Source organism: Priapulus caudatus, unplaced genomic scaffold (genome assembly GCF_000485595.1).
Source record: "Priapulus caudatus unplaced genomic scaffold, Priapulus_caudatus-5.0.1 Scaffold24, whole genome shotgun sequence".
NCBI classification, from domain to species: Eukaryota; Metazoa; Priapulida; class Priapulimorpha; order Priapulimorphida; family Priapulidae; genus Priapulus; species Priapulus caudatus.
This window is the reverse complement of record NW_014577085.1, coordinates 473,497-500,227: the sequence shown is the minus strand read 5'-3', so window position 1 is coordinate 500,227 and position 26,731 is coordinate 473,497. Positions and strand designations below refer to the sequence as shown.

General features: G+C 42.2%; 1 protein-coding gene across 3 annotated transcripts in view; it reads left to right on the top strand.

The window, feature by feature from the left end:
- The first annotated feature begins 2,840 nt into the window (after positions 1-2,840).
- Positions 2,841-26,731, top strand: part of LOC106813712 (disheveled-associated activator of morphogenesis 1-like) — a 36,040-nt gene continuing 12,149 nt past the window's right edge. For all 3 annotated transcript variants that reach the window (XM_014817939.1, XM_014817931.1, XM_014817924.1), the window contains exons 1-6: positions 2,841-3,785; positions 23,576-23,778; positions 24,087-24,176; positions 25,460-25,528; positions 25,900-26,000; positions 26,345-26,468. In XM_014817939.1, the coding sequence (XP_014673425.1) occupies positions 3,527-3,785; positions 23,576-23,778; positions 24,087-24,176; positions 25,460-25,528; positions 25,900-26,000; positions 26,345-26,468 (846 nt within the window). In that variant the 5' untranslated portion in view covers positions 2,841-3,526. The remainder of the gene's footprint in view (positions 3,786-23,575; positions 23,779-24,086; positions 24,177-25,459; positions 25,529-25,899; positions 26,001-26,344; positions 26,469-26,731) is intronic.

Below are 26,731 nucleotides of genomic sequence, written 5' to 3'. Positions count from 1 at the left end.
TACTACTACCTCTCACTTCCTCGATATTCATATATATCAAGAGCTAATATGAATATATATATATTATATATATATATATCATTTATATATATATATATATATCACATATATATATATATATGGCAGACTTTTGAAATATAAATTAATTATGAAAACTAGCCCAATAATTTCGGTACATTACCAGCGCATGCTGATGGTTTACCTATGGGGGGCAACCAATTTATTGCAGCACATGAATTTTTTAGGGATTTCTCAATCATGTGTTAGCGCGCTAAAAAAAGACAACGGACGCCGCTATCTTTACTGAGCTGGAACACAGAGGCTGTCTCACGCTGGCCCACCGTGAGGAGGTTAAACGTATGCATGCCTGCTGGTCATGGCAGCGGCGCAAGTGGATGAGCCAAGGGTAGCGTAGCTCTTAACCATCACCCACCCCCATTCATTTGATCACCGTTGGTAAACAAAAATGCGTATTGACCCACGAGCGTATTTCACGTCGACAGGTAAAGAAGAAGGCGGCGCAGGACGTACATGACATACGGCTGTGAACACGCCCGCGTTCGCGCCTAAGTGTGAAGGAATTCGCTCACGACGACTAGCACGTACGAGAGTAAACGGCAGCTGTTAGGTATGATCACCTAATGCATATAATACTAATGCATAATACATAATAATCAGAAGTAGATAATATGTAATTCCCTATTATCTACTTCTGATAATAATATTACAGGCTCTCCGTCTCAAGATAATATAACAATCACACCAAGACAATAACGTTGATGACGGCAGCAACGACAATAAGGTATCACTCGACTCTGAAGATCTGTCAAAAATAACAACCTAACTTCATGAACAACATGATTTAACAAAGCGTAGGAGTGGCCTACGTTATATGGGTTACGTGATGTATGTTTTAATCCTACTATAAAGAGCTTACTAATATACAATTATTATGTAGTCTCAGTGAGAACGGATTAGTTACGACGAGAATTCTCTGATCCAGTATAATACATTTAACAAGATTAAATTGATCTTGTTTGCATAATATAATATTCAGCCACTTCTTACTCGCTCTCTCTCTCTCTCTCTCTTGCTTCCTCTTCCAAATATAACCTAACTAAGGTTATAAACGCGATGGTAAACGTCTAAAAAATATGGCGCCCAACTTCCGTGACAAACGCTCACAGAAAGTACGAAAAATGTGACACTATTTACTCAGACTATAGCAGTTTGGCGGTAACTGTAATACTTGGATCGCTGCTCGTGCCAAACGATCTCAGCTCCCCTACATGCATGGCTAAACACTGATGCGTGAGCATTCAAGGGCATAGCCCCACACCCACAGCTTACCATTAACTTGACAAATGACTGGATCCGTCGGGTTGAATACAGATAATATTTCACATTTTACCGCCTTAAATCGACTACACTTGCGCCTGTTGTGTGGATGTCGTCTGCGTACACTGCGTAGTACACGGCAAGTGCAAGTGACGAATTGCCCTCTTGTTAGTGCGTTAGTCTATGCGATTCTGTAGGTGACATTTATTTGAGCTTTTCACTGCGCGGGAATAAAGAGTTACTAAACAACAATCAACAATAAACATCAAAATAACTAGACTGAAATGACTGTTAGTCCCCATCTTCATCACACAAAGGGTATATTAAGCCCTCATCGAATAATATTTGGTTACCTGTGAAATTACACGGGAAACCCGCGTAGCTCTAAGCACACGCGTCTGTAAACTTGCAGTTCGGTTTGTAACGAATTCGATACATGCCCACCCATCTTGTTTTCGTCGTCGTACAGAAAAAAATACTTACAATTAAACCTCGCGAAAGACATCTATGTCGCCCATACTCATCCACAGGGTCATAGAGAGCATGGTCTCCACGCGTGGTGCCCCGGGGTGAGCAGAAGCGCGAATAGAAAAACAATGACTATCGAATTCGTTTAAAAAAAAACTCTAAGCCATCCCGCCGAGACAGATCATGTATGCGGTGGGCGGTGGGCGGTGGGCATTGGGCGGTGTGTCGGCTAGTCAAAAGCAGGGTGACTATAATCCAGTTGCTATTTGAAGGCACGCCGCCACAAAGCGCACAAGTGTGAGCGCGAGTTTTCGCGCAGGTTGCCCGTGTAACCGCGTAACGGGACTGGGCGTACAAGGCACATGCGGCGTGCGCGCCGCTTGGCCACCGGTGTGGAACACGGCAGCCACGTATACGTACGGCTCGGCGTGGCAACTGGAGCACAGCTCTAACGAGTGGCGTGTGCACTGTGCTAAGCAACACTTGCTGGTTGAGCGCAGCACTCGCTCACCACGACCACCATCGAGAGCGTTCAGGGAGGACGAAGCTCTGCGGGCAGATCCCAGCGCGGTCGGCAGCCATAAAAAACACCTCCTCCTACCTTCACCAGTGACAGTGCTTCCGGGACGCCTGCTAGTGTTTCCCCGCGAAAATGTTTCTGTTATTTAAGTGAATCGGAGTTTTTACACATAGAAAGTCGCCGGGTGAAGATTTCAGCGTATCTCCGCCTCCTAGGCTGATTAACGGCTAGGAGAGGAATGGAATGTCGAGAGGAGATCGTGGACAGTTGCATGTGCAAGGTGCAGAGAAGAACTGTGGATATTTGTACACTACACCTGGCACGCATGCCGCGTACTGGTGGGGGAGGAAAGCACCACCACCGACATCACCACCAGAAGCAGCAACTGCAGCACCACCGCCACCACTAGCAGCAACTGCAGCACCACCGCCACCACTAGCAGCAACTGCAGCACCACCGCCACCACTAGCAGCAACTGCAGCACCACCACCACCACCACCACCACTAGCAGCAGCAGCAGCAGCAGTGTTAGTAGTAGTACTAGCAGCAGGTCAAAGAAACTGTGTGATTTTCAGCGATCAGCACGAGCGTTATTTCGCATTCTAATCGCACGAGAAAGGAGCTACCTGTGCGTATAGTGTACACACGATTGCTATACCATAGCAGAGCGTGATTGCGTTAGAATGGAAATCTGACACGCATGGTATATTTATCGCCTGCGAGTTTCCCCCTCAAGACACACGTTAAGAAAGCAGAGTTAATTGCGACCGTGCTAGCGTGGGATCTTAGTGACCCAGAGAGAATGCCCGTAAATTCAACAATACGGCGAAAGTGAGCTAATCGTTCCAATTGCCCAATGATCATTATCCTATAATCGGTGCAGTTAAAGTGACAACGCGATAGTAGGCGGGACTGTCATAGTTGGGAACGAGATGGAGAGTGTGCCAGGTGTCACATTTCGTGTGCGATGCGCGCAGTAACGCCACTCCGTCCCTCAGGCTCGCCGAAAGAGACACGATGAAAATCTCACAACACATTACATCTGATCAACGTCCCGTAAAAGATCTTTTGCACGCGAGTGAATAGTGCTTATCATATCGAGAGAGACGCGATCGTGTTAGGGATACGGAACCTGTTCAGTGACATCTAGCTGGGAGGAAGGAAATTCCATCAGCGGGGAGATTGACGTGGACGCGCACCATGTCGCAGTATCTGGACAACCTGCGCGGCTTTGTGCTGCGGCACACGCCCTTCACCAAGGGTAGCGAAGACACCAAACCCCCCATGCAGGACTCACTGACGCCGGAAGATCGGAGACGAATCATGGAGTCAATGAGCAACCTAAGCGCTTTCAGCTCCACGCTCAACCTGGATGCTCTCAGCCCGGGGAGCAACGGCAAGTACTGCGGAGCGTTGCAGAGCTTGGTTCTACCCACCGATTCCCACTCAAGCAAGAGCGGTAAGCGAAACTAGCCACTTAATCCTCTACCAAGGGGTATATAGATAGATACAGTTAGAACTAACCGTACGAAGCGGAATGGTTGAGCTTTTAGTTTTACAGAAGATATACAGCCATGCTATACTACAGGACATTATACGACACCGCACCTTGCCATACCACATCAGGCTACCATGGGCACCGCGCCATGCAACACTACCCTACGCCTCACCAAACCAGTCGACGGTTTTACTGGTTAACTAGCCGAAACTCACGGCAACGAGTATAGACTATCCTGAACCCGTTCCTCACATTTTGATTGATATTTAAATTTTGACGCCTTTTTGATCCCACGTCTTAACACCAGATTCAACAGTTCGTGTAAATATTTATCACATTCAGATGGGGCAAAACTATAGTTTCAAATTTAAAGTAGATCTAAAGCAATATACATAATAAGAAACTAATAATTATCAGACTATAATAAAATAAGAATCATCCGAGTTCTTTATGATGGACTGAACCGTCGTAGCTATTGACACCAATTATGAAAATGGTTCCATGGGCAGAAGTTTAACCATCCATTAACTATGTAACAGGTTGTTTTTAAAGAGCCTTTAAAATAATGGAGGCGTGGATGATGTCATACTTTGCAAAGAAAGAAGCTAAAAGAAAGAAGTGTTTAACGGACTTTTCACACCACTCACACACTCGCGCGCACACACACGGGCGCACGCACGCACGCACGCACACGCACACGCCACGCATACCGCTCGACGACTACGACCCCGAGCTCGTTAAGCAAGATCAAAATCTCATGCTCACATTTTTTTGCGGTTCGGCTGTTTCCTTCCAGCACTGTGGGTGTTCAGCTTTTTTCGTACGAGTTATTTACTGCAAAATAGTGGCAATACAAAGGCAAACGATAGACCTGCCACAATAGCAGGTTAGTCGCTTCCAGGTGTACATGAACGTAGCCGATCGGAAAATTGTCACCAGTTTGTTTTCTATTTCGACTGACAGTGAGTGTCACTGGCGATCATTGCAAAATAATGAGCTTTTACTCAGAACTTGTCGAATTTACGAGCGAACCACCAGCGTTCGCTGCGGCTGACAGCGAATAGCCGACAGCAAGGACACCTGGTGTTTAGCATAAATAACGTTTGCTAAAGAATCGTAGCTGGCGTCTGCGTATGAGGGGCTTTTCTGGCAAACCACGTGTAAATCATTAGGTGATGTACACGACAAGTGTCTTGATTATTTCGAGCGAGTACTCGAATTATCCATCACCTTACTATTCAGACGGTGAATCCGTTTCGTTTCACTTCGGTCAAAGTGCCTATAAACACAATCTTGACCCCTTCCTAATTGCAGTCCTACCTTCTCCATAGTTATCTCACGTTATAGCTGCACATTTCACCGAGACCTTCGCGCGCAATCGAATAAAAGTGTCTGCTAATATTTATTCACCGACTAGAATTATAACATTTTGATTTATGTATACCTGTATCTCATGAACATATGGAAGGCACGCCAGGTGGCGTGCCACTCTGATTTACGAGACTGTGGAAACCAAACCTGAATATTAACGCGCGTCTATAAATAAAAAAGTAAGAACCATCTACAAGGTTTAATCACTTTACAGTAGGTGGGTTCACATGCAATCTGATAGCACGTGCTTACAGAAACACGTTGACAACAGGAGATGCGTTATCTGCTTTTCGTGTAAACAAGTTTCGTAATATAGTTAGGAGTTAACCTAGCTTACAAATTCATAATCTACCTTCACAATTCACTTTGACGTGTTCAAGAGGTTAAATTACACAATATAAAAAATTATCTTCCCACGATATGCTGTTTCATTAGAAGTGGCAAGCTTTAGTGCTACTGGATACGCTTTTTTTTTTTTTACCTTTTGCATATATTTACAGACATTATTATTGCAAAATTATCGAATAATATTTACTGAATAGTGGAATATAAACTATATGCTACACAAAAAATACACACATACTGCACTACACACAAAATACTGACATACAAGTATAATAACAACCACAGACACGTACCCTGTTTCTACCTTCACACACACGCGCGCGCATTCGCACACCCCACACACGCACGCACACACAAACACATATAGACTTATATAAATTGTATATATTGGAACTTTGCCAACATTGCGATGTCATTGTACTTTAGCCAAACAAAGTAGTTCACATACTTCACAACAATTTTATTAAACCATTATCTTAGCACGCCTACACCACCTCGGTGCATGCTAAGTGATTCCAACATGTAACTCTGACTTTATAATGCGATATAGAAGCTATGCGTTGACTGTTAATCAGAACTAAATTACGCTTGGCGTAGCTGAAGCGAAGCGGGTTGGACATGCAATAATCTATTAGCTTTTATAGTGTTTTTAGTATATTACGGTCCTTTGCACACGACCTCAATTATTTATATTACGCACGCGCGCACGCACGCGCGCACGTACGCGCGCACACCAGCATGCACCCACTCACTCAATCACTCAATCTATCCGTCTCTCTATCACCCCGCCTCTATTTATCTCTCAAAAAACCCTCATCTTTCGTCCTCTCTCCTTTAGCTTTCACTCGGCACATTTTGTAGCGACGTGCGATCTAACGGATTATCTCCGGCATAGCCTGCGAAATATAGAGCACCGACGAAAGCCTAAGATATAGGCAGCAAGAGTGCACAAACAGTTGAGCGCGCCGAGAAATCCCTTCGGAATATTTCTGTCACTTCCAAGTCACCCCTTAGCGCCGACCTGGATGTCTATTCACTAAGCGAAACTGGTTCACTCACCCTTTTGATTCTCACTAAGAAAAAAATCCCCAAACTGACCCGTAACAACGTAAAGGCAAACAGTTATTATAAGCAGCCAGCCGAGCGGCCTGTAGCACGCGACTGTGGGCCAGAGGGACACTTCTTTTTCGACTTTATATTGCTCGGCCTAATCCGCTCTTAAGGAGGCTTAATTAGACATGGAAAGCAGACAGTCACTTTCGTAAGAGTCCAAACGATTGTGTTACAGAGCCTCCGATTCGGAAGGAACTATGCACAGAGAGTGTTTTTGTAGCTTACCGTGTAGGGACAACAGGATGAATAGCTGGTGCGTATTAAGCCGCTTCGCAAACAAGGTGGCGGAGAATCTGTGTCACTGCGGTTGTTTACTGAGTTTTCTAAGTTCTAAAACGCAGCTGTTCGGGCGCATTAACGTACGCGCTTACTCGTCAAGCAGTATTCCACGACATGCACATCAGTCCTTTTCAATCCTGCATGCAGAGAACGATGCCACCGCGCCCTAGTTGTCTTATTAGAAAGAGAGAGTGACCGAGCGAATGAACGTCTTCCATCACTTTCTTGCACTGTCATGCAAATATGAGGCTGGGGGTTGATCGGCGATAACATTTCTCACAACAGCTGAAGGTTTTGCCTAGTCGTTAATACTGTGTGTCATCGTATGCAGTGTGCAACAGTCGTCTGTAATTTGTGTACAATTTCTTACGTGCGTACGTTCAAACGTTAACGGCAAAATAGTTCACGTATAGTAACATCAGTGACTAATGCGTAATCTTCTTACGAAATATGGTAAAATACATCCCGCAACTGCAGAAAGATACGTGGTTCGAAGCCACACCCTCTCCACGCCCGAAAATCTAATGCGACGCATACGCCACCAAATAAACTGCACGATAACTGCAACATCGCCCAAATTTACCAACAAGCACCCGCACGTTGTAGCTCTACTACGTGTTGTCACGGTTTAGCTGCATGGTAGCGGCCGCTTGCGACTGCGGCCCGTAATAAGACTTGGCACTAACACGGGAAAAGTAACATGGGCATAAGTAAAGACACTCCCTCCTTCCCTCCTTCCCTGCCTCCCTCCCTCATTCCTTCCTCCCTCCCTCCCGTAGCTCCCCTGTATAATCTCGTGGTCCAGGAGTAGGATAAAACTAGGCTCGGGAGGGCGGCAGCTACATTAAGAGTTCAATCAATAATTGAAAATGCAAAATAATAATTCCATCTCGGGAGACTAGCATTATACTTCCACCAATGGTAAAAGAAGTCAGCACCACCCCCACATAGCGCCGGAATGCATTCCACCTGCGGGTACACACCTGCATACCACGCTGTCATACCAAGAATGGCAAAGATCAGCCAAAAATTACGGACGTCGTAAACTTGTCAGTGCTATCAGTAAACGATCGTCGTTTTACGATGTCATGACGGCAAACGGTAACGACGAGGTAAATGTCGCCATCAACTGCTGGCCAATGTAACCGCAAACGTTATACGACTTTAAAAAACCGCACAGTACCTCCATTATCTGACGCAATTACTCTGACCATACGTGTCGGCTCTGCGTTTGACAAATAAATCACTCGTTTCCGGCCAGTCTTCTCACAATCTCATCAAAATACTCTAATCCTGGCTCTTCAAAGAAATGCCAACTGTGTATCTTTCACTTCCTATCACTACCCTCACATATACCGTTGACACTGAACGCAATTTTGCATGGATCGAAAAAGGTTCAACGAACGTTTTTGGGTGAAAATTGTCTACCAAACTACAATTAGCGGGCGGATAACCCCAGAATCGTATAAAGGCCTTTTGTATAACTGAAAAAAAAAATAGTTCAGGGACATTCAGGAGGCGACGCGATTATGAGGTTTAGCCTCTTCTGAAGTAATTCAGCTTAAATGTGATCTGGCTCAAATGTTTCACCCACGCAAATGTTATTACATCGACCACAGCTTGCATTGTTGTTATTAGTTCATCCTTTTGTAAAGGACTTATGTTGCGGCGCTATAATCACTCTTGTTACCGTAATTTAGAAACGGGATGAAACACCGTTAGTGCAAACTATATTTGTCCAGGCATTTTTAATAGATAATGGCCTGCTCTGTTCACTAATGCTGGAGTGATGCGAATAAGTCGTGCCAAAACGCCAAATTTGGGCGTTTTCGATCTGTTGATATAGTCCGTTGGCAAATTGATTGCAACAGGTTATTTTGTGTCTTTACTTATCGACCATGGACCTTTACGTTGACCCTAAAAGTTGATATAACCAAGGGACGAAAACCAACGTTTACCGCCAGCGAACGCTTTTCGCTTCTCTCTTTCGCTTTGGAACTTGTTATTGGAAGTAAATGGTATGCCCTACGATCTATTGAATTTAATGCTTTAGAAAATTTGAGGCTAGAATCTCTCGATAGTGCCGATGATATCCAAACACATAAATAACTAGACAGAGGGCACTCACGGAGAGTGCATACCTCCGCCAGCGACATACGCCCCATTTAACATGTATGTGTTACGAGCTGGCTCGCCGCTCGCTGCTGGCTGCTGCTGACTGACTGGCCTGCTGCTGGCTGGCTCGCTGACTCGACGCGCTAATATCGATCGCGCGAACACACTAACACACGAACACACTACACGAGAGCGATCACATAACCCCCTCCAACTCCGTTGGGCGGAGGTAACTACGCATAAACATTTACCTCACACTGCAGTAATCGATCAACGATTCACGAACCATGCAGCCACATCGGCTGGTTAGCCAGCTAGCTAGCGTAGTTACCCAGCCAACCACACCGATGTTAGTTAATACGGATGGCAGACGCGGCAGCCGTCGTATATTTCATACGTCACCTAGCTCTCCAGCACACGGCTTCCTTCTCACAGGCTTACCGTAACTCTCCCGAAACAAACACCGCTCCGGCGGTCCACTTGCATTGATCACCTCTCTCGCCTATGCGCGTGCGCGTATACCAGCGCGATCGAAACATTACGCTTTAGCTTTTGCGCATTTCGCGGTGTTGCGTGTAGAAGTTGCAGTAGCCAGCGGGCTGAGTATAGAAGCGGTGGCAAGTATATCGCTAGTCGCTACATCGATGACCGCAGGTCGTCGACTCGCAGCACGCATAGACTCATAATATGTCATTGACTGGGCGGTGTACCCACAGAAACGCTTCTCGCCGCGGGGAGGCAAACATCGGTAACAACAATGATACACTGTACTATACTAATATATCAGTAGCTCTGGATATCAACGCTATACTGCGTGCACACATATATCAGATCGAGTCGGACAGACAGGGTGTGAAGTTGAGTAGAAGTGAAGAGGGGATATTAGTGGAACAAGGGAAGGAGGGTTGGGAAAGGAGTCGAGGAAGTTGAGAATTCGAATACAAAAGTAAACGGTAGAGAAGAGGGGGAGAACGGAGTAGTTAGAGGGGGGAAGAAGAGGGATAAGGATGCGGAGTTAGAAACGGCGAAGTGAATGGAGGGAGAGGATAGAATTGATAGGTAGAGAATCAATGGCAGTAAATTGAAGTGACAATAACAATGAACTTGGAGAGTATGGGCTGTGGGAGCGGCATTACTCTTTGAAGTGAAATCGTTGTAAATATTTATATATTAGATCAATGTAATGGAAATAACATATATGTGATTTAGAGGACAAAGGAGAATGTATCATACGTGTTACTATCCGTGAAATCAGATGTTACTGACATAATTTTTACATGATTCAGATTGCAGGACATCTAGATTACTCTCGATGTCTAGTAATGTGCAACCAGCTATATAACCTCAGGGTAATTCCTAATCTAGTCAGATGCAGTCAAAATGCATCTATCGTCAGATATCTTGATCTATATACCTCCAAAAAAAAAACCTGCAACGATTTGCAGTGCTATGCAAATAAAATTAAACAATTACAATGCAAAAAAGTGCTGCAATATAGTATCATAAGTGCATACATATTTATAATGTAAAAAAAACGTCTTATAGATAGACCTAGACCCCTATAGTAAAACGTCTTTAGGGTGTGTTATTTGCTATACAAAAATCCTTTTAATTACCCTGCATTCACAAGCCAACATTTAGCCACGCCCATATACATATACTTCACATACGATCCTACCAGGTGTCCCACCTCTATTCATCTACCTGCTTATTTCTCCACCCTGAATCCCCCATCTCTGATGTCAACATCATAAATTAGAAGAATTGCGACTACGTATAATCGGAAGTTCCACGTGTTCATGCTCTACAGGGGGTGAAGCATATATTCAAGCTTTGCTTTACCTGTGCACTAACGAGGTTGACACCTGAGGCTAGTGATAATTCCGTACCAGTAATACCTATAGAGCAACACTGTGACCGACACCAAATCTACTTGCATTATGACTATCAAGCAATTTACAATTACAGCTAGACACGGAAGGACTGACTCAAACGGGAAGCAATTCACACTTTGGAAGTAATGGAAATTTGAATTTTAAATTACTTTAAAGCTTATCCAATTACATATGATACTGAAGAACAAATATCTTTAAAAACCAGAATAATGACATGTAGTTACCATGGGCAGTTATAATAATGCTGCTTAAATCACAGCTTCCTCTTTCCGGTAGATAAACTTGAATAAACTTTTACAAAGTCTCGTGGGGTTTTGAAACTCACGGATGAGTAATAATAGAGTATAACATATCAGTGTTAACATTCATAGATAGAAGAATTGAAGAATCTTCGGTAGTTTTGTGAGCTGTTACAGTACATGGATATATACGCACCTTTAGGTAGAAGCTATAGATGTGTGAGAGGGTGCGGGGAATGATACCCCTGTCTGCAAACCGTTCCGCGCCACCTGTGATTGTGAAGGTCTTCCCACTACCAGTCTGCAATACAGCAACTTGCTTTTACTAATACATTAACTAATGCACAAAAGAATGTATGTTGGAAAAAATTATACGTGATTTATGAAGACAAACGCTCCATCATAGACGCAGATCCTATCAGACGATATAGAAGCAACTTATTTGGTTACATATATTCTCGTATTATATTAGTAAACATAGAAATATGTGGCGACAGACATATCAAGATATTTGGACATGTAAATATTTGAAAGTAACCCCTGCAACTGCTTCTACTGGGACATTTTGTAACATAGAGTAACGACGTATGGTGTTGCTAGTTTGGTCACAAGAAATATACAAATTTCATGTGCAACTGAGCGTTTATTATGCTTCAGTCAATTTATGAAGAAGAGAGATTTCTCTCAGGTGTACATATCAACCCACGATAGCTGCTTCCATGTTTGGAGGCCACACTCTCAAGAAGTTTGGGGTAGAGGAAATGCAAACACGACCTACGTTGATTCATTCTCTAATTGGCAGGTGCGATTATGAGTGAAAGCAGTGCGGGGATATTGTGAGGGGGCTGAACGGCATATATATTACAGCATAGACAAATGCTCACACCCACTTTTCACAGTTCTTCCGTGTTTCACATTAACATAACTTAAAGTTTGCTTGTTTGAATGGTTAGCGGCACTCAACCTGTTCTGCAGGTGGCCTGAAGGGAAGGTTCACTCGTCAGAGTACTCACTGTTCCATGCAGCTATACTGCTACTAGGCCAGGGATATATCAATGTTGCACATCCTCGTAATTTATAAAGTAGGAAACTCAGAGATGGCTAATTACACGGTCGCAAATTCACTTACATATATGTTTAAACACAATTAGACTACAGAAGATTCATTCTGCATACTGGTTGATAACAACTACCATGGTAAATATCGTGTGCATATAGCTGCTTAGATATTCTGAACTCAAATACGTGATGTAAATTCAAACTAATATACATATTGACCGCTTCATTCTCAAGTTCAGTTGGTAACTCAGAAAGTAAAACGAAATACTATTTTTCTTGTGATTTGTAGTTGGCCACCTAGTATGTGGGATAGGTTAGGAATCTCATGGGCTCTATAGGAATGGTGTGGGTGGAAAATCAGTACAATTATGGCAACTGGGATTAACTGGAGCATTACCTTTTAGGAGAGACGTGGAGCTAATATAACTTGGTAACTTGCAGGTTGCGTTACGGAAACTAAACCCACAATTTAATTAATGACACATGAATTGACTGACTCCTGCGAGAACTTGATACATTAACACAATACACAATACACAATAACACGACTCTATACACAATAACACGGTTACTTCGGTGTTAATACGAAATGAAATGTGGATATGATGCGGTATTTAAAGGGAAAAGCAGAGTGAATGAGTGATTCTGAATAGTTGGAACTTGGTGTTTATGCAGGCCTCATAAAGCGAATGTAAATATCTTCTGTACCATGATGAGCTACGTGAGTCAACATAGAAAAATCATGGAATTACGTTGTGCAATTTCAAACACAAATAAAACTTTATGGAACTGCCTCAGGTATAATACGGAATAGCTATGTGTATCACAGTATAATTTGCCCTAAATTCTTCATATATAATATGTTTAAATTGGCACGCATACAAAAATTCCCACAATACTTTATGCTGGGCATGGTTATGGGTGTTCATGCCTCTACTGGCTCCATAGATCTGGCCAGTCATAAAATTATTGGGGTCACCCTCACAGATGGCGCTGCCAAGTCACTATAATCCCCCAGTTCACTAACTTTAGCATGCTAACAGTAACAACGAAAGCACCTGGCAGAAATATAATGTCATATCAGTTCAAGGAATGAGCAGTTTAAGCAGAAATTATTATCAACTACATCACACCACATGCTTTACGACAACATTCCTTGTTCCATTTATTGTAATATCATGTAATATACTAATCAATAATAAATTATTGAATAACATGGTTCGCATATAATTAGTTTACTGCACAGAAATTCATATTCAACCGACTGCCATGTAACAGGCAGTAGCAGATGAAGAACATATATGGCAATATTATGAAATATCACAACCAATAGGCCTACATAATATTAAATCATATTTACGTACCTGTCCATATGCAAACACTGTACCATTGTATCCACCCAACACACTAAAAATTTGGAATAAATTCAAAATTATTACAATGTTAAATCAGACTCTATATAATGTAAATGTTTAATATATCATGTCTGTTAACTTGGCAAAAATTAATTACAATATCTTTCATACAGAGGAAATCTAGATAGCAACAACTACAAATAATTATGATTCATACTGCAGTTTTATATCAATATTATAAATGTTCTTGAACATGTGGTATTGTGTGTATTGAACATTGAAATATTCACTGACCTATCAACAACAGGTTTTGCAACCGTCTCAAAAATTTCATCCTGCTTCGTAGACTGGTCGAATACTTTGTCAAATCTGCAAAGTATAGTTGTTTATTTGAATTTAATTCATTGTTCACACATTGAACTTTTACTACGCAAGTGATAGTTATGCTGAGAGGGTCTGTCATGTTCCCCGGGGTACTGCCGGAACGTACCCTGGGTACAGTCCGGTATACCGGAACGTACCCTGGTACTATCTAATATGCGACGTACCTCGCCTACTCACTAACGAGTCTGGGAGTCGCCTACGCCTACCTACCCTAACCCTAACACCCTACCTTAAATCCTAACCAACCATATCAATAGTGACCAGGGTACGTTCCGGTATACCGGACCGTACCCAGGGTAGTTCGGCGTACCCTGGCGGGACATAGCCTATGAGCGATACTTAGCGACGAGCCTTAAGGTGGGACGACATCGTGAATTTATAATCTGTCTCTGTTGCCGTTGTTATGGAGCTGAAATTGTCATTTTTGTTTAGAGTTACTATATATATTGTTTAGATATGGGATGAACAGCTTAGGTTCCAAAAGCGCAGCAGGCACCCGTAATGGTATGTGGTATATACGGGACATATAGGCTATTTGAATTGTTAACACAATTAATTTCGTAACAGGTGCCATACTCGTATTCAGTAATAAATTGTTTTAAGATGGAATGTCCGATGAATTTCATTTGGAAACCTGGCCAAAACTGGAAATTATGTGGTTGTATTGCCATTAGTCATTGAAAAACAATTTTTTGCAATAAATTGCTACACGTACATATACTATTCATTTACTAATGTTTGATCTTCAAACTCGATGAATATTACGCCGAATATAGACTTTTTTTTGTTATTGACACTCATCAGCAGCTGGCACGAGGAAGTTAAATGAATGACTGACTGATGTTCTTTACTCTCTGATGTTATAGACTGAAGGGACCATTTATAAGGATAATATAATGGTATATCAATCAAGCCTAGCGGACTACTACCTGCACAAACATCACTCTAAACAATAGTATAATTACACACAACTGGTGACTACTTGCACAGTACTGTAATTTGTCAGTGCGTAATGGTACGTAGCTCAGCACATGTCAAACGTTGATTCTGCAGATGTTAGAACTTACATAAAGATTTTTTTGAAGTATATCATCTGCTAACCTACTGGGTTTTCTTTTTAGGTTTCACCTACCAAAGACTTTGATTCATTGCCTTACCATTTATTCTTTAATTCTTACTCAAGTTTGACACCAAGGAAAACATAGTTCAATCTACGCTACGCACGCATGGGTAAAAATAGCTATCTTGTAACACATACGCTATTGGATACATTTGGTCCGGCTGGTCGTTTTTTAGTGGTTCTTCATTGGTATTACTAAGTTATTATGGTTTCATACTCGCAGAGCCGTACTATCAAATATTATACTCTGCTAATCCTTAAGAAATAATATGATTAATAATATAGAGTAATGAATTATCTATATTATTTCTATGGCTAATCATAGCAGCCAAGAGCGTATTAAAGAATAACACTAATTCTTAAATTATACGCTCTTGATTATACAATAGAAATAATATAGAAAACAATAGTCTGATGGTACAGACTATATACAGTATAGGGGCCTATATATTATACAATTACAGTCATATTAATACAAGTCAGATTATACAAACACATGTAATGTATAGGAATACCGTGTCGTTGTCACCATTATTACTAACGACTAACGTTAGTCTATCGAGATCTACTTACCATTAACTCGCAAAACATGATGTCGTCTTATAGCTAGAGTCAACCTGTCAATCAAGAGATCGGTAGTATATATATATATTATATATATATATATATATATATCATATATTTATCAACTAAAATCAAATATATATCACTTATATTGTATATGACAATTGTCCCTGGTGCAGGTAGCGCAAGGCTCTTTTTTTAAATACTGAAGCATATATTAGTAGGAATTTTTATTTGTACATTGTCATTCGTATTTGCAGTCGCATTATTATTATTTGAGAGGTGATGCGGAACGCGGCATCTGATCTGGGGACCGGGAAATACCGGATGAATTTTTCGTGATTCTGGAGTAGGTGAATCGGGGCGCGGGAAATCGTTGAATTGCGATTTTATATAACCTGAAATCAGGAAATGATATTTTTACCTAGGAAACTGCATTGATATAAACCCAGCCCCATTCTTATTTGGTTGAAACTACACATGAGACTCAGAGCGCAGAGCAAGAGCACACGTGTACTTACTTCACCACCAGTACCACCATGTCTTTAATAATTTTTTGTTTTATAATTATATGTGCGAATTAATTTCCCTGTACAGCGACATAAGGTATAAGCGTTGTTTTCGCGCATTCCATAATTGCTAAGAGAAAACACGTTTATTCGAAATTAATCGTAGACGGCACCTACTCAACAGTGATACTTGAATAAATACAAGGCGACCCCATCTTCCTAGATTTTTCTATATACTCTATCATTTGGTAAGATTTGTGTTGACGCATACATGTCCGGTACGAATTTTTCCACAGAAATATATACTGTTTGGTCGAATTTATAAATTTAGAACGGAGATCACATATTCGCGCGGAGTATACGATAGGAACAATGTATACCCGGAGATATATCTAGGATATGGAATATGTCTAGTTTTATCGTGTCTTTCACTTATACATGTACAGTGTTCGCTTGAATGTAATCAAATTCAGCTAAATATATATAGACTGCAACTTGCAGCTACAAATTTGCAAGATCGTAACTTTAGCTGTCGATGATCACCCACATGGTCCTAACATAGCATAAAAATGGCACGTTAACTGCTCGCTATTATTCCAGAAAATTGTATCGTGCAAGCGAAAGCAACTCGAACGATCGATTATGACCTTGGTAGGCATAATCCTAACTTCATAACACACATTAGTATAAACTTTTCGGTTTTTCTATTTACTCATTCATCCTACTAAACGTTTAGGTTGCCTTTTGATATGTCTGTCCTTCTCCTTGAAATGACCAAGAATTGCTGGGCCAGCCCGCTTTAGGAATAAATGTTCCTGTTGCCATTGTGGTCGGTATATGTACCGTACGCATACACGGGACCTTGGTGTGACCCCCTTCGACTCATTGTGCGATAAAAAAATCTATACAATTACGTACAGCCACGTAGATGGTCGTCTTTGTTCGGGAAAATGTCCCGTGTTTGATCAACATGGAAATCCTCTTAACGCTGGCCTCTCTGCAAATGGTCAAAACATGCCTTAAACTCCAGTAGCGTCCACTATTGGCTCCTTTCGCTGTTTTGATGACACTGAAGGTGTTACAGCTGACTGGTGGTATTGGTCGCACATAGACGAGCTCACATATACATATCCGTATGTGTGCGCGCGTGTAGGTTTGAAAATCAGCCTGTGTGCAAAAAGTTGGTCGGGGGATTGGATCGTAAATTGCAGAATGATTGATAAATGCCGTGATCTGAGAGTATAGGTTGGAATACGGTTGGCTAAAGAGGACATACAGAATATTAGTTCTGCGAGTCAATGTTTATACCAGAGTGAATATAACCAGTCGTTATATGCATGCAGTAATACGACGATAGACAGAGAAATAACTTCATGTCGGATGTGCTGGATACCGTCGTTTTTCTTGTTGGAGAAGCATCGCAAGCAATTCAGAGCTGAATAAAGCTGATTTAGTTTTCCCGGCTTCTCTGATACTTGGTGAATCTCATCTATGCGGCGCTATGAAGGCGAAAACCCTGCCGCGCTCAAACATTGAACTGTATCGCATATATAGCGGCTCCATCGAAATTCCTTAACGTACGACGAAATCATCTTACGGATACATTGCTGAATTTTGATAGGAAAATCTGTGAACTGTGAAACTAAAAACTGACAATCTGTGAAATGTGAAACGAAAAACTGACAATCAGTGAAATGTTGTGAAATCTTGACGCAGACTTGAGACGTGTGTTCGTGTGTTTTATCGACAGTTGATCGGTATATATGTGCTCTGTACCGTCGTCTATGCTCGCGTGATACTAACAACCTAGCCAGCCACCAGCAGAGGATGCAGTCCCCGTGCATGTATAATCTCAGACATGTCTGGCCTTGAAGTACTGGATTTAAAAACTTCAATTCAGCTTTTTTTTAATATGATGAAAAGCTCGCTATAGCGAGCGTGGCAGAGAAAGGGAAAGCGGTGGTATTTCCGTAGAAGAAACCCCCATTTCACGGCTCTCCCCTGCGCTGCTTAGATTGCATAATATGGCTATTGTTGTGAGTGGCGTGCGCACGACGCAGTTAAAGAGTACGTTTCCGAAAAGCATTCCAACCGAGCAAACGACTGGTTAAGACCACCGCAGGTGCGTTGCAGACAGACTATTACATAAATAACGAGAGAAACGATCGCGTTTGCCCTCGCAGCTTTCGTTGAAGACGGACCTGATAATGCGCGCGCATCTGTGATTACACAAATAGCTGCTATAGTAGGCAGACTTGCCATTACATTCTGCCGGTCTCTTCCTGCGTGCATATTTTGCATATAAATGTCAAGGACATGCAAGAACAGAGACACAATGCTCTTGTCATTGAAGAGCAGTGATTATATAACATTTGAATTTGGTATCCGCATTGATTGACCGGTGTAATTAGACATATTGCACGTTGAGCGGTTGGCTAGTCCCAAATAGCCCATAATATCAGAGGCTCCTTTGCCAGTATCTAACTACTCTATTTCTTAGTGTGCATGCATGTAACTGTTTGCGGAGTTTGGAGTCAACTTTGGGAAGCAAGACGGTTTTACAGCGAAGAGCGTGAGCGTTATATCAGATAAGACAGAATAAAATCTGTGTGCGGTGTTTCGTCTAAAGCACAAGTGGACCCTTTAATTATGAGTGCAAAGATGAAGGCAAGATTCGGGAAGTACATCCCTCTATCTCCCATTCCGTTCAGGGAAAGTCTGCGAAAGAAGCGGATCAACGGTGCAGCAGGTATTGTACAGTTATGAGACAATGTTTGAGATTTCTACTATTCTCGCGAAACTACGTATATAGTATTTCGTTGTCGGCTCGCTGGAATAGGTCATGTGAGGAGAATGCGCGTTAAACCATTCTATATTTTAATGACCTGTCACGATTTCGATGTCATTCTGCACGTCACCGCACTTTCGCGCACTTTTAGAGGAGCACACGTTACTGTGATTACGACTCATCATAAAATTTATGATTATACACAATGGATACGTGTTCTGCTTCATGAATCCTGTGCAGGCAGCAGAGTCTACTATTTATCCGTTTCTATTGGCGCTGTGTTCCACTCATAGATAGCAAATCAAATGGAAATTGTATAATTCGGCGCTGGCGACAGCGCGGCGCTATGGCGGTCGCCCTTACCTCATTATGGGGAACGCAAAGGCTAGTAATCGTACGATGTTGGCGCTGCTACCGCGCGATGATACATAGCTGATGATGTGAGTAGTTGCCTCAGCAATACGCTGATTCCTAGCATCGCTAGCATCTGCAGCGATCGCGTAGATGTGCTGGGCGGCTAAGTGCCGATGTACATGAGAGGAACGTGAAGTGCTGTCGTCTTGAATTAATGTGATGAGACGAGAATGTAGGCAAACTCTCGCATCGGTGCTGACCTAGTTCTGTGGCAAAACACCGCGCCGATTCTATACCACATTTAATGATTTACTATGAAATCCAAGGACGGAGACTGACAGCGTTTAATCTCTTCATTCTCCCTATACACTCCGAATTTATCCCGTCGAAGGTTATACTATATTGTATGAAAACTATAACTTTTGCATAGCACTTTTTGTGCAATTAATTAGTTATATTGGACTAATTTCGCGTTAAATTAAATACTTTACTCAGTTTGCATAAATATTTGAATAACGTTTCATTGACATAGATCGCGCGTTTTGCATTTCTTTAAAAAAAAGCTACTACAGATACCGCAAATGTGGCTCTTTATTTTGTTCAAATAATGTGAAAAAGTAAATATACGCTGTATTTTATTTCACCTCGTTTGTTTGTCCTAATTATGCCATCTAAACGGATAATTGGTCTGATCGCAGTGTAAACGAAATATTCTGTAAATTATAGATGTATAGTGGGTGGGTTTGCGTTGAACATGGTAGGCGAGTGATTGCGTGCATGCTTTCATTCCGCCACCATCAATAATTCATTGCATTATTATCCAGCCCATGCAGCCCCGACACTCTCTGCGTCTGCAGACGGGCAGATGTTTAGTAACTCTATGCATTCACTATATTCCCTTTCATTTTGTACGGCAAGTGTATCCATTCTCGCATGTCATTATAGAGATGAACAAGCTAATTAGCCCGCTACGCTGAACACAATCAGTACAGATCATGTGAAGGCCACAACCTTCGCTTAAATTACAACTTTAACACTTTCTGTGCATCATTTCTGAATTCACAGTAAGCGTACCCACCACCGATCGCTGCAGTATAGAGACGATAATATCCAGGATGATCGCGCCCCTTTCTTCTCACTAACAACCAGCTAGGAGCGAAACTGTTTGTCGGCAGTGTTTTCAAAGATCGAAATATCTGCGTGGAAACTACAGACTGGCTTCATCATAATCGTTCGTAATGGTTGGGTACTACTACTGTCAGTCGGTATGCAGAACAGTGTGTCAATCACTCGTGCAAGACGGATAGACGTTCAATTGTAATGTAGCGACAACATTGTTGTAATTTGTATTTAGCGGTTCGAACAGCCTTGAAGATATGTTTACAAAATCCACTTGTGGGAGATACGTACCAGCTACGTCCGTATCCGTGAGAACATCTACACACCCACACCGCCTAACTCCACCCTATCGTTTAGCGTAATCTTGTGTCAACATTACCATTACTAATGCCAGTGCGCGGGAATTTAGTAGACTGCCGCGTGAAATGAATTTAAAAAATGATTTTATTGATTCTAACTCGGCTGCCTATATAGCTTTACATCGCGTAATAGCTGTAAAAACGACAGCGTTATTGCTGCTGCGATTGGAGCCGTACTGACACGGTATCACAAATAAGGTTTACTAGGTCAGAAACAGCAGCAATTGTGGGCTTCACTGGGTCACGACCAGACAGCGATGCAGACGCTGCGCACGACTTCCCTCAGCATCCGACAAGTAGTACGGGAGAGCATATGCGCGCGGGTGTAATCGCCCACTGAGAGACTGCGCACGTGGCTTATCAATTATTTGCGTGATCGGCGGATGCTGTGAGGTCTAACGATGTATGCGAATACGATTATACGCCAGCGGCCCGTGCTTCTATCGTCCGCTGGCAGTGACTGGCGACAGTCCGCTGCCGCAGTTTCGGCGTGAGAGCATGGAGATCATGGTATTGTCGTACGGGAAATTTGTCGGTCACTGGGCGAGCGGAAAGGCATTCGCTTCCAGACTGGTGGCCAGTAGTGCCAGTAACAGAAACGGTACGTCTACGTTATTATAGTTTCGTTGTGAGCATTGGGGAATAACGGCAACCGAGTTTATATCGCGTGTCTATTTATCGTTTGAAATTATAGAATTGTATTATTATTTGATGTCATCACATCTATTCCGCTGCGCGTGATTTTTCCTTGGCTGCGTAGGTGGATTACTGACAGTGCATAATAGTTCATCGTTGAAATCTGAATTGAAGGTGTGAGGAGCATGAAACGCTCCAGGCTAAGAAACTGTCATAATGAGCGACAGAATAGAAACCTGATCGCTATCGCTAAAATATGCGTCAAAGATTGTTAATCTATCGGGTATATCCGTGTGCTGTTATTAGAAAAGGGCGATGTAGAATACCGAACTATCTGCTGATGTAAAAAAAACATCGCATTGCACTATTTTCTTTTTGAAGGAATGATAACATTGGGATCAAAATATCTCAGTAAAAAGTAGATATACGTAGAGAAATATTAAGAGAGTTTATTTAATACGTATAACTCAAGCTTGACATTTTTCGTAATAGGATTTACTACAAATGTAGTATACAAACTTTGTATCATTTTCGACCGGTTGAACACATTATACTGATCACAATGGCTCTCATTCCAATAATTTTTCGAAACGTGTGTTGAAGAGTACAGAATGTCTACGGTTAGTAACGGTGCAAACTGTTTTTACGCACGCTCAATGTTTTCACTAGTAACGCGTAAGTAAAAGGTGTGGTGAGTGTTCGTAATCTTTTCGAAGACAGCCTGAAGATCAGCTGTCCGGTGCTTGTTGAAGCGTCACATACTAACTGCTAAGCAGAACTGATATCCCACAAGGTTGAATGCGCACACGCTTTTAGAATTGTATTATTTTCGTCTGATAGAGATAATGTGATAATACGAGAGATATAATGTAGTAGTTTGCGTTACTGTCACATTGAATCGAGATGTAAATATTCTCACATAAACAGATAGCTACCGTTGTAATGTGCACTGGCGCCCACATGTCTTAAGAAAGTAGAAGCACAGAAGGATAAAATCCTCAATGATAATAAAGTAATAAAAAGCAGGCGCGCTGCATGCTAGGGGGTCTGGGGGCATGCCCCCCCTGAAACTTTTTGAATGGTAGACGTCTGGTGAGTCTTGCGAGAGAGATTTAGGAGCAAAATGTAGAAACAAAATTTTTTAACCCAAAATTTACTGGAAGCACTGTGCTTCCAGTGCTTCTATCTGCGGGCGCCACTGGTAATGTGACAGCCATTATTGAGCCATCGGTGGAATTTAGTGTATTTAATGACGCTCACGTACAGGAGAGAAGAGAAAGAGTACATTGACGCACTCCCTTGGGCTATAGCTGTCTGCGCTAGCGAGCCTCGCGATAACAAGGCCTACACCGCATGTAAGAAACGCGTTATGTTACTGCTTTTACACTCGTATAACGTGCGCGTCTCGTTAACTCCTTTAACTCTCTTCTAACTCTTAAATCTTAAAACCCTTATGCAATCTTACCATCCTGCGAAATCGGACACTGTCCTTAATTGCTCGTGACCGCGGCGGGGCATGAGACAAGACCCAAGACCAGTACGCTTATAGTCGCAAGATGCGAATTTTATAGGCTCCCATATAGAGGGCGTTTTATTACCGGAACACGGACACGACGAAAAAAGGGGCGTTGCACACGCATGAGCTCGCGTAACGAGCACGAAAACACGTACAACATATATGATATTAGTTCGAAGGGACAACGTACGTGCGGTACGACCGCAGGATGTGTAGAAATGCGCAGCTCACTACCGCGAGTTCGTGAGAGAACTGCACCGCTGACTTAGTAAGCGCTAATAAAACTTCATGCGCCTGCAGAAATCTGGCAATGTGTGTACTGAGGAAATGCCTTGCTACAGTGGGAGAGGTTTTTCGCGAGGTGTGATGCGCGTTAAAACACTGCGCAGTCACGTTTGCCCTTTTTGTGAAAAATAGTGAGGCATTCCGAACGAATACATGGTCGTGATTATGATTATGACCAAACAATACGCAATTATATATTGTATAAAGGAGTATTCACGAGGATCACTGCGCAAGTAACACATATTATCAGGAGTTAATAAAGACAAATTTGTCTTTATTAACTCCTGATATTATGCTCCACGTTTTACTAACACGCCAACCACTGACATTCTCTCTCTCCGTGCAGATTCGTTGGAGGAGATGCCGCGCGGTCCGGGCCTTGCACGGGTGCTGTGCTGCTTGCGTGGCTACCATGCCCCCGCCCTCACCCGCGCCTGGGGCAGCCCGGCCAGCAGTCGGCGCTCCGTAGAAACCCAATCTACGACCGATAGCGCCACCATGAGCATGCCGGACGAGGAAGAGCTGAACAGCAAATTTTCCGAACTGGTGGTGCGTAGATGCTCTCGCTCGAGTTGCGTTGGTATGGTGACGGTGATGTGTGATTGCCTTGGACGTGGCGACGCGCACTGCGACTCGAAACATACGCGCACTACCAGCGACGCGTGCGCGCGAAATCACATCCAAACTCACGACCACAGACGGTTAACAAAAATTAATCATTAAAACACATCACTTCCATTCTACTCTCATCTCTATTTCTAAAAAATGTATACTTGAATTATTATAATTAACGGGTACTCAGTAAAAATAGGAAGCTGTATTTCTAATTGATTGCTATAATTTTGTTTCTTGCGCAGGATGAGCTCGACTTGGCACCGCCAAACCGGGAAGCCATGTTAAATCTGTCTATCGAGAAAAAATGGCAAATCTACTGTTCGAAAAGAAAAGTACGTTTAATTTCGGGTTCCACTATCCGTATGCCGTTGATACAGTAATTTATTTCTTCGTATCCGGAACATTCAGCCAATATTTTAGTTAGAGGTATATTACTTCGCTGATTGTTCGTATGTTGCAACATATGCGTCTTATAGCGAAGGCGCGCGCATGTGATCTCATGGAACGTGTGCGCAGTTCTGCGCGACGTGAACCCATCGCAACTATCGATTATCTCTAATTGATAATCTCTTGATGCGACGATCCTCAAGGTTATCATATTATTCGTTAGTGTCTGCTTCGCTATAGGACATCACTGTACGCGAGTCCGTAATTATATAAGCTATAGAGTGGATCTGTCTGAGGTGCATAACAAATGCAAGACGTAACGCAAGTTGTGGATTGCGCCGGAGGGAATCCTGCTTTGTGTGTAAAGTTCGGGTTCGGGTTTCGAAGTACTTGTGTAGGCCTAATATTAAGCCTGCGCTACAGTGAACCGTCTAGTTATATAACTGTAGACGTCATATAAAAAGTTAAACGATGTTCGCATTAAGACGTCTTTTAGGCTTAAAATATTTAATGTCGCTAAATAAATGTTGACCATTCTGCTGGAACGCATTTTTGAATCTCCGGAATTGATTGTCGCAACCTGTCCACATACACCGCGCGTGTTTCTCCTAACCCAGGACCTATTAACGTCGTAAATCTACAATAGACCTTGCCGTGCGTGGGCTGGCTTGTAGACCGAGTGCTTTTCCATATATACTTAACTAATGGGAGGCCAAGGTCACAGATAGGTAAACATCGGTACTGTTTGCTGTTTGGAGAAACATGCGTAACTTTAGGCGTAAAGAACTTGGGAATGAATTAGCCTGATATACAAATGTTCGTCAGCCTATTTTCCGAATCTGCACGCAGAAGAAAATGTCGAATTATTATGCATAAATTACATGACTGACGACAGATAACTGGTCCGCACTGGGAACCGCTGCAAAGTAGAAATATACAAAGTTACGGTAGTGAACGGTAATCTTAGTTTGTTCCACTTCGTTGGCTCGTCCGCTTGATTATTATTTTTGGTTGAAGGGTCGATAATTTGTTATTGCTTAACAGGATAATTAATTACTACTGCATGATAAAACGATTGCGTGGCATTATAAGAAAGCGTTTCTGTATATTAGCGTAGTTTGATAGTGTATACGTTAGAAGGTAACCATTGATATAAAATTGTCTGCGGTAATAACAATACAATAGATAGTGAGTATAAATATCGCGCGTGTGTGTGTTCATGATATAGGAACAAGATGAGACGAACTCGAGAAACCTTCCAGACTATTACATCGACAGAGTTGGTGCATTATCTCTGGTACGTCTATCGAAATCAATATATATATATATAGAATATATGATTTTTATAACACGTAAAGCATTGTATTCGACACAGGCAATGTCTTATATCACAGCATGTTTTATTTACCGAGTGACTTGACTTAGGAGGTCCGGGGTTACACGGGTGTGCTAATAGCTACGATGCACTCATAACTTCGCCTGATTTAATAGCTACCCTTTAATTTAATATTTTAAGTTCCCGCTTCTTATACAAGCTATCACTGTTTATGTATTTTACAGTTCGATAGAAATACCAGCTTACAAAGAATAATTCGAATATAGATATGAACGATAATTTATGTTCTATCCTTTTTCATGTTAATTGTTATTCGTGTTTCTGTTTAATAGTTATTATTTCCACAAGACGCCCAAGAAATACGGGTACGAACGGAGCTCGTGGAAAGTTTGAAAACAGCGCTCAGAACACAACCAATGAGTTTTGTCATCAGGTATGAGACCTATTCTTTACATTAATCTTGCCATAATAATATAAAGATATTATGATACTAGTAATATTATAATATACTCAGCCACCAGCGGCCTGCATGCCCACTGTCATCATCGTTCTCGCTGCTGTAAATACGGTCACGGTCATTTCCATCAGCAACAATACTCTGCTCATCATTATTGAGCTTCTTGCTCTTTCGTCAATGCCATACTTGTCCCGATCGTCAACATGGTAATGATGACAATGGTAATCGATATTGTCCAAATCGGGTCCAATAAAATTGCAAACCGACAAAGTCTAAACCGACTGCGATTAACTCTAATAAGGAAGCCGATGCTATTTCAGATTCTTTCAGCTCGGTGGCCTAAGCTGCCTGCTGAACTTTCTCAGCAACATGGACTACGAGACGAGTCAGAGCAGCATTCACACATCAGTAATAGGCTGCATCAAGGCTCTCATGAACAACTCGGTAGGACACTATCACGCCAGTGGCGCCACCTGCTTTTCAAATATACCGGCGTTTGGAACGTGAACCGAGTTATGCCCTGGTCATGTCGCACTTAAAGCCTCTCTGATATCTATCAACATTATACGCCTGGCCTCTGCTATTATATATATATATATATATATATATATAGTAAGAGAGAGAGAGAGAGAGAGAGAGAGAGAGAGAGAGAGAGAAGAAGAAGAAGAGAGAGAGTAAGACGTAACGTAACGAACGTAAACGTAAAC